This window comes from Spodoptera frugiperda, chromosome 25 (genome assembly GCF_023101765.2).
Source record: "Spodoptera frugiperda isolate SF20-4 chromosome 25, AGI-APGP_CSIRO_Sfru_2.0, whole genome shotgun sequence".
Classification (NCBI taxonomy): Eukaryota; Metazoa; Arthropoda; class Insecta; order Lepidoptera; family Noctuidae; genus Spodoptera; species Spodoptera frugiperda.
In genome coordinates this window covers 3346457-3356254 of record NC_064236.1, presented here as the reverse complement: position 1 = coordinate 3356254, position 9798 = coordinate 3346457, and the positions used below count along the sequence as shown (strand labels likewise).

Genomic DNA, 9798 nt, shown 5'->3' with positions numbered 1-9798 from the left:
TAGCTCATAATAATAAACAGTAATTAGCAATCACAGGTAAGCAAAGGTAAATAAAACACAGCGTATATGAATGAAACAATATATCCAAATACTTTATAATAAAATTAACTTAATAACAATAAACTCGATATTGCAACTAACAGATACATAATAAAACTCGTAATTGCATTTATGTTGAGCCGTAAACAAATGTCGAGTAAGACGTGTTGTACTTCCAACGAATTCATTACATCTAGTGTCTACAGGGGTATGGAACGGTCACAGCTGAGTTAAAGGCCCCTAAATAAAAAATACTTTTAAAAAGCCTAGTATCAAATTCCAACATAATATATTTTGATTTTAACACAGTTAAATAATAATATATTATAACAAAAAGAAATAGAAGCAAACACAACATTCAATATAAAAGTTTTCTGTACATATTTGTATACGCATCACTCAAAATCTACGGCAATATCGGATGCAGTCATAATTTTGTATAGGGTAACTTAAAGTATGGCCGAAACAAAAATACTTGTTTCTGAATTACACATTAAAAAAAACTGTGCATTTAAATTTGGAATCGTAAGACGCTGCACGAATGGCTTACCTGGAACTAAACTGGTCTATGATACAAAATAAACATTTTCTGTTATCAAACGAAGTCACTATGTACTTATGAATGTATGTTATGTTGCTATATACGTTTTTAAACTGATATGGTCACTAACACATTAGAACTTAAGACGACATATTTACCATGTTTATTTATGTAAAAGAGAGTAGACTAGAAAGACGGTAGACCGATTTGTCTGATCTTGAACACCCTCCCGCATTTACTCCAGTTCATCCGTGATCTTGACGCTTGCATCATCATAAATAAACATGGTAAATACCCCGTCTTAAGATCTAATATTAGCTTTATGTTACTTTTAAACATTTATACAAAAGTTAAATGCATAATTTGATTTAGACCACTTTTGTTCGGATTCATTTTTTGTTTTTAAGTACAAACATGCTCATAGATGGATTTAGCCAAAGCATTAACTTCAATTAATCGTAAATTATATAGGCACTTTTTAAACGTCAAATTAAATTGTCCGTCAGTCTGTCTGTCAGTGAAGGCTCGTTCCAAAGTATAGCTTTAATTGTAGCCACTTTAGTTCCAGTCTAGCCAAATGTAGACACTTTGTTTCCAGTTATCGACACTGAGCACTTATATTGGGCATGTGTTAAGTGGAAGCAACTGGGCACACGTACTGTGTGCTTAATATAATTCTATTGTGTCTGACACCAGATTCAAACTAGTCCACGTTTGTGCATTGCCTTAATTAGATATATCTGGACACAAGGGGGAGTGACAGTATTTTATTTTACTCGTTTTGACCACAGAAATAATCAAATATGTAATCAATTTGCTCGCAATACTTCAAGTATTCAATTCACTAAAGATTTTAGAAATATGATTTTTAAATTGGGTTTCCTCAGTCAACAATTAATTATTTTCGACTTGTCAATACAATAAAATATTATAAAAAATAATCACACTTTGATTAATAGATTTGATAATCTACTTAATTTTCGAACTTTATAGAAATAAGTGATTGATTTAAAAATCTGATGACTTCAAAACTCACTGTTATTTCATAGAAAAGATCGTTTCTAATGTTTCCAAAAAAGTATTGAATTGGACTAATAGGAAACTACCATATTACATTTGGTTATAAAAATATGTACTTAAATGAAATACCTATATTGCACACCAGCTCCCATTGTAGATACATTGTATGTACATTATATGGGCTAATTAATTATTAAAATACATGGATAGAAATTACAAAAATTCAGGCAAATCGATTAAAGTTGATGTTTTAATAGCAAGCATTGAGTACGATGTGAAGGCGGTGGCTATTATTACAATAACTACTTAGTCCAATTATTTACTAGTCAGTACACTTAGTACGAGTTTACGAAATGAGAGCGCGTTCGGCACTCTGATTGGTTGATTCATTCGCGCCGGCCAATCAGAGCGCCGAACGCGCTCTCGTTTCGTTTTAATTCAACGTAAAGTAAACTCGTACTAAGGGTGTAGTTGATTCACTAGAGTCTGGAGCGAGTGCTGTAATTCTATTATTTATTTAAAAAAGCTGAATGATAACTGCAAGATAAGTATTAAGTTATATTGCCGACACCCGACATCTCGTCACTGGCGTGTGACGGTCACAGTAGAGGACAGCACTACACGTCACCTCCGGAACGTGGTACAACTACTTATCTAACTTAACTATAAACCTTTTTACATTTTCCCAGAAATATACTATAAGTAAATCAAAAATATTACATACATCGTATAGATGTATAGTATAATATTATTACTCGTTATTGGTATAATATTTCTCAATAAATATTTCCCCGTAATTTTTAATGATTACGTACTACTCAACGTCGCAGCGACGCTTCTACACGCTACTCCCTACAATATGCATAACTAGATAATGACTCATAGAAAAAAGTGTTAGTATTATGTGGCTAAGTATAACTTACTGGACTACTATTCATATACACCCACTAGTAATAATAATTCATAATTTTATGTAAATTCTTTTTGTTACTAACCATTAACGTGCTTGGCGAGCGTGATGCCCGCTGTCTCGGTGAAGTACACTGTACAGTGCACCTAGCCCTAACACATCGGCTAACGACAACTTATCATAAGGCTTGTATAATATTTACCTCAATTCATGTGTAAATAAATATTAAACATTTTGTCGATGTTAACCGAGCCGACCGATTTGTACAATAAGGTCACTTGCTGAAAGTATGGCTTTCGCAGATGTCGTCTGGTTTGACCGCGGTGCGCGGTGTGAGGTGTCCCACCGTTCGTAATGTATCGTTATACATTCTACGAACAATAAAACTTTAGATGCGTATATTATAAAGGCAGGAAGTGTACACTCAGTACATTGCCCGCACCGCTAACCAGTTAATTAATTCACTGTCTGTCATTGTCACCACAAGTGTTCGCACGCAACAGATGCTGTTGCCACTATCCTTATTTAAAACATTCTAAGATCTTTCATTGAAGACCACGAAATTCTGTTACGTTATTTTTGTTGTCGCACTCTGTTGAATGGGTAGAAAACAATATTGCATACAATACATATAGGTACACCAGGTACATACTAAGTCGTTAAATGTATTCACAATTATTTGAATTTAAACAGTATATTGCATTAAGTAAATATAATATACAATTAAGAGAAGGGTAATATAAATCTTGGGAGGTTTCCTACCCATATTGCAAAGAATTCGCATTGAATTCATTAATTCGCAGTGTATAATGAGACAATACATCCATAGGTACAATAAGAATATTTTCAACGTGCCATTACACTTACTTGTACTTCAATAATATAACGAAACGCATCATTTTATCAATCTTGATGGCTTCGAGTTTCCAATATTAAGAGGATGAGCAACAATAAATTAAGATACTGACCATCACAGCAATGAGCCACCGAGCTCTGTAGCTCTGCTCTAGGGCAGGGGCCACGGTAGGCCGGAGAAGTTGACGGGCCCACCGAGGCCAGCGTCGGCCTCCAGCAGGCTCATGATGACGGCCATGGCCGCCTCCCCGTTGCCGTCGAGGCCGAGCGGGGGCAGCGGTGGCGAGGTGGGCGGGGGCGAGGACGCGGTCGGCGCGGCGCCGGCGGGCGGCGGCGAGCCCTCGGCCGCGGCGCTCAGCGGCACGTTGTTGCGCACCTGGCTGTAGCCCGAGATGTCCACGCCCAGGATGTTGTCCACTAGCGACGCCTGCTCGTACAGGACGTTGGCTTTTAGTGGCCACTGTTTCAAGGGGCTCACATCAACATAGATTGGTGTTTAACATAATGCTTTTTATTACATAATACATATTCCTTGGCGGGATTATTTGGCTACCCTCTGAGACAGACGTGAAGTTTTGTATATGCATCACGTACATATGAATGACTAGTCACTGTAAGCCAGTGTAATATCCCATTAATCATTGTGATTGTTATACACGACAAAATGAGTACAAATACGACATATCGTCATATAGAATCTAAATAGAAACAGAGTAGTAGTGTGAACTCCCGTATTATTCGGTATTAATATTAGCGAGTAAAAATAAATGGCATGACATACGTTCTGGTTGAATACGGCGTCCTGCAGCAGGTCGGCCGGCAGGTCCGGCGAGAACTCGGAGGAGGAGCGGCGCAGTGCCTCCTCGGCGATGGCGCTGCCGATCTTATGGCTCTCGACCTGAGACTCGATGAGCCGCTGCATCTCCACGTCGGCTTCTGAAACCGCACTAGCTACAAGTGGCGCCCCGGCCGACTGCGCCACCTCCCCTGCACACACGTACACACACACGTGTTACACGCGTGGCACGCGCACACTCCATACTTCTCTTACACTCGTCATTCACTCGTCAACAAGCACAACAGTTACAGGACTCCTGATGGTAACTCAAAATATATGTATGTTAGTATGCTTTTAAAACAAATCATTTATCTATATATTCTTTATACAATCTCTACCAGATTTCAGGTCATGACTCATTATACAAGCACCGTAACAACACCTTTCTATCCCAACTATTTTTTGTACAAATAACTCTGAGTCCAGAAAGTCCATTGGGTGATGTTGGGCCCACCTCTCAATATCGTGCCGACACCTATCCACCACATTCCTGTACCTATTCACCCCTCGATTTCTATTCACCCTGTTTCACCGATACCATTCTATAGATAGGCATTATTATATCCAACGGCATAACACATGTAGCTATTGAAGAGTGGGCTCCAACTACATACATTGTTGAGTGCCACGTATATCAGCGGTGATTCACAGTCATCGTCCCCTTGAATGGAAATGAGAGAGTCTACTAGTATCGCCCTAATACAGTACGATATCTCGCGAGCTGTGGAGTACTCACTCTGTTTGTAGATGTCGTAGGAGGAGTGCGCGGCGTCCGCGTGCGCGCCGCCGTGCGCCTCCGACACGATCGTGTTGTTGGCCACCAGACACTCCACGTCCTTGGTCCAGGGGTTCCTACACACATCACGTTGTAAAAACATTTTTACAAGACATATATTCATTGTACTACAGCATTTACAGCCAAAGATTAATGTGCTGAACTAATTTATTATTGTATCTAACACTTTTGATACACCAGTACTCTTAATATGAGTTTGTTTTACTTTTGAAGTAATCGTAACGAGAACGCGTTGGGCGCTTTGATTGCCCGACTCGAATAAACCAGCCAATCAGAACGCGTGTCTGTCATATTAAGGGTACTGCTTAACTTTTCAATTATTATTTATTTTATTTTATTTTCAGCCATGGTCGTCCCACTGCAGGGCAAAGGCCTCCCTACCCTCTTTCCACTCGTCTCTATGCAGAGCTTTCTGTGGCCAATGTTCAAAAGGATTGAACATTTCAATAAATAAGGAATTTACTGGTAGCATTAAGCCAGATGAGCTCATTGTACTGACTTGAAGGGTTTGAAGTGTGTCTGCAGGCGCGCGAAGGTGCCGTCCTTCTTGCGGAAGGAATAGGGCGGCGTCTGCAGCGGGTCGCGGCGCAGCAGTGACGTCTTGTGCGTGCGCGCCACCGCGCTCAGCTCCGGCCCGCTCACGTACTCGTACAGACTCGTGCCCAGCAGTTCCTGCGGCAGGAACCCCAGTGCCAGCGTCACCCTGCAATCACCACACGACCGTGAACAATACCGTGTCTGCCTACTATAGGGTATTATCCTACTAGTCAAATTCAATACTTTTATCGAAATGTCAAAAACATTACTTTTCTATGAATTTTGTATGACATTGCAAATTATGACGTCATAATTTTTTTGCGTCAAATAGCATACTTATTACGCAAAAAATTGCAAGAAAAATTAAATAAATAAGTATATCGTCTATATATAATGAATGAATGAAAATACGATTATTTTGGGATAATTTATTATATTGAAATATCAAAATAATTTATTTTTGACCTAGGAAACTACCCAATTGCAACGTGTGTGTCGTGTATACGTGCCTCTGGTCGACGAAGAGGAATTTGCCATCGGGTGCGTGCCGCGAGACGTACTGCAGCTGGCGCGTGGGCGGCGGTGGACAGACGAAGGCGGTGGCGGCGGGCGCCAGGTCGGGCAGCGCGCGCCCCACCGCCACCAGGCACGACATGTTGCACTGCTCGCCGTCGTCCGACACCTCGGCCGAGCTGGCGCCACCCCCGCCGCCCCCGCCACCGCCACCACCCTCAGACATCTCCGCCGGGGCCCACGACTTCAGGTAGCCTGCACAATTTACAAAACGTAATCATCAAGGTGTTGACCCCCAACGGAGGTTTTGGTATAGATGCACCATGGCTATATGCACACTTATTATTTTGAGGGGGAAAATCATCATCTACACACGTCTACATTCCGGGCATGAGGGAGTATCAGACTTTAACCAAAAAAATCTATTAAAACCGTAAAATTTATTCCATTCCAACTTTTGTTTCAAGCCGGAGCCACGGCAACATATAGCGAGTAAAAAATCACCTGTAAACTAACCCGGTATTGGTACCAGGGCCCGGTCGCTCTACAGTAGCGGGTGCTCGAGTGGGGAGAATTCATTTATGATGTAAATATAAGAATGTAATATATTACCGGTGCACTGGACAACGCAGTACTTCTTCTCATTGGACTTCTTGCGCAGCTTGGCGGTGGGCTCGGCCTCCTCCTTGATGGGCACGGACTCGGGCGGCGGCGCCTCGGCCGACGCCTTGCACTTGATGCGGCAGAAGAAGGAGCGGCGCGCGCCCGGGCACAGCCGCGACGCGCCCGCCTGCACGTCCGCCTTCACCGGCAGCATGGCTACACAACCACACACCGTACACCACCCGTCACACATAGTTTCACTAGGTAACAGTTAATACAGCTTTCCGCTCAAGGCTTCGTCCGTGGTCAATATCCTAACATACTAACGCCCGAATACTGAAATGCTACACAATTTTAAGTTGTACTTAAATATCGTGCTATCTCTGTCATTTTATAAAGAATTCATAGCGACAGAACTAGTTTTGAGAGCGTCTTAAAATTGAGAAGCGTTTGAGTATTCGGGCATAAACCTTTTTTTACTTTATTGCATATTTATGAAAGAAGAAATCATTCAATTAATGTTCATATCAGGTACTGGGACCTATTTCTACTTATCACATAGTAGCCCTTTATCGCAAGCAATGTTTATTAGAAGAAATATTGGGAGTGGACACTCACTCTTAGCATCGATGAGTCGCTCCCGGGGGCTGAGGTCGGAGGAGGACAGTTGCTCCTTCACCTTGGCCACGTCCTTGGGGTGCAGGATGTCGAACAGGCTCTGGCCAAGCAGCTCTGTCTGTGGACAACATTACCTCACCGTTATTCGCACCACTCACAACTTTGTACTACCGTGTGTTACCAATGAAATGAGTCTGTATCCGTCATCTCTTTCTTATAAAGAACTAGATTTACGTGCAAACCCCCCTAAAGTTTTGTTCGAAATACCAATGTAAACTACTGTTAAATCTGCGGAAAATCCTACAAAGCGCGCACATAATAAACTGGTTGTGATACTCGTACAATTAATCACGATTTTTTATTAGTTGGCGATGGTCGATTAATCGAAAACAATGATTGAATTTAAACGATTCTGGGTTTTTGCTTTGTACATTTTTGGGAATTCTTTCTTATGTACAATGTACATAACAGCTATCTAGATATTGAGAAATAGTTCCTTACTAAATAAATAGAATTACATTTTTTTAAATGAATATACATAATTTTAAATTGCTATTATGTCAGATTACATTTTTATAACAAGTTTGTAACGAGTTGCGGTTTACCACAACGCCAAGGACAGCGCAAGCAATAACAAAATTGCAGTTGTCCGACAATAATGCAAAGTGATCGCTTGACGTCAGCGGATAGTAATTAGAGGAGGAAGCGTAGCAGATGATAGCTAATTACGTACGAGGAAACATCATACACACTGTAATATTTAGCAATATTATGTAAATACAATATGCACACGTAATAGCACTCAAGTGACAAAAAAAAACGTTAAGAGCCAGCGATGATTATCCGTATCTAACTATCTATATAATAAATATGCAATGCATTGAAGTACAAATTAAACATTTGCGAGCGCATTGTATGAACAGGGAACACATGAACAAATCGGGAGTATCGCACAATGAACGCATGCAGACGCTGAGCGGACACGCAGTGTGTGGGACCAACCTGGTCGTAGTGCAGCATCTGCTTGACGGACGCGGAGACGTAGAGCAGGCGGCCGCGGTCGCAGCCCACCACTAGTAGGAAGGAGTCATGGGCCGCGTGGAGGATCAGCTGGTTGAGTTCACGCTCGGATAGGAAGGCGGGCCGCGGCCGCGCCGTCAGTGGGCAGGCGGACAGCGCGCCGCGCACCGAGCGCAGGTGCTGCACCGCCATGCGCAGCACCGTCAGCTTGTCCAACTTGCGCGCCATAGCGCCGCACATCGGGATCATGGCGCTCAGCTCCGATATGTACGTGTTCATCTTGTCGCGCCGCCGCTTTTCGATCTCGCTGTGGTTTTGTCTGCAACGTGCAACGACCAACATAATGTAGTACTTATACTAATACTAATAATGCTGGAGCTGTGAACTGCAATGAAGCTCTTAACTTACTTCTTGTCAGGCAGCGTGCGACTGGATCGCGCATCGTCACCGCCGTCATCGTCATACGCGCTGCCCGTACCGCTGTAAAGAAAAACCATATAATATTTATTCGCATTCGATCGATATCAGATCCCCGCGATAGTATAAAGGAACCCGGCAGGCGAGTACATCAATAAACAATTTACACGTTATTGAGAAAGTTACAGTAAGTTAGGCGGAAATACGAGACTTTCCGTAATGTGACCAAAATTAAATACCCTTTCCTTTCCTAATTATTGCTACAGATTAGTACAGATGTGTTGACTACTCGGCGAAGCTGACAAATTTAATAAGAACCGGACACTTTCGTAGTCGCCAATTAGTCCGCCTACAGTGTACGTATTCTTAGAAAAAAGAAATATTGTGTGTCCAAGTAATTATTTCAGATGATCGCGTTATTTGATAAGGTACTACTACACGAGTGTTATAGTACCTATGTATTTTATAATATGAAGTATGCTCAGATTTAAGACTAATCTGTCATTATTCCTTGTCGACACGGCACTTACTCTAATTGACTTTATTCATAACTAGCGGGCCCGGCAAACATCGTACCGACTCAACAATTTATTTCTCACCAAAAATTTTTCAAGACCAAAATTTACTAAATCGGTCCAGCCGTTCTCGAGTTTTAGCGAGACAAACGAACAGCAATCGATTTTAATTAATGTTAAAGATAGATAGAGATAATATCGACGGGCGAAGTACGTAAACATCACTTAAATAAATCGGTGTACAACAAAATAAGGTCGGGTCTCGGGTCACAAGTGACTTCACTGTGACTAATCGTACTATTCGAAGAGTGTGGCCGGCGGGCCCATGGGACAACAACTTTGATTACACACTGTATTAACTCCACAAATTTGGCTACTTAAATTGTCATCGTAACTTAAACGATCACAGATCCCCCTGTGGGCATAAGGGTACACAGAGCAGACTAGGGGCCCTGCACAGCCCCTGGGCTGTATGTAAGTAGTTTGCTAACTACTTACTTACTTACTATAAACAACAATACCTACTCATAACCTGGCATCATCACCAGAGTGTGATATATTTGCATCAAACTGAAA

General features: G+C 41.7%; 1 protein-coding gene across 6 annotated transcripts in view; it reads right to left on the bottom strand.

Annotated features, from left to right (window-relative positions):
* Nucleotides 1-65: 65 nt before the first annotated feature.
* LOC118268768 (protein cycle) overlaps nucleotides 66-9798 on the bottom strand; it is a 48555-nt gene continuing 38822 nt past the window's right edge. For 3 of the 6 annotated variants that reach the window (XM_035583465.2, XM_035583450.2, XM_035583424.2), the window contains 9 exons: nucleotides 8699-8770; nucleotides 8273-8609; nucleotides 7271-7388; nucleotides 6662-6868; nucleotides 6046-6304; nucleotides 5499-5702; nucleotides 4940-5055; nucleotides 4147-4352; nucleotides 66-3825 (listed from right to left, as the gene is read on the bottom strand). In XM_035583465.2, coding sequence (XP_035439358.1) covers nucleotides 3517-3825; nucleotides 4147-4352; nucleotides 4940-5055; nucleotides 5499-5702; nucleotides 6046-6304; nucleotides 6662-6868; nucleotides 7271-7388; nucleotides 8273-8609; nucleotides 8699-8770 — 1828 coding nt within the window. In that variant the 3' untranslated portion in view covers nucleotides 66-3516. The remainder of the gene's footprint in view (nucleotides 3826-4146; nucleotides 4353-4939; nucleotides 5056-5498; nucleotides 5703-6045; nucleotides 6305-6661; nucleotides 6869-7270; nucleotides 7389-8272; nucleotides 8610-8698; nucleotides 8771-9798) is intronic. The other 3 variants (XM_035583433.2, XM_035583442.2, XM_035583457.2) reach the window with 3 other exon arrangements.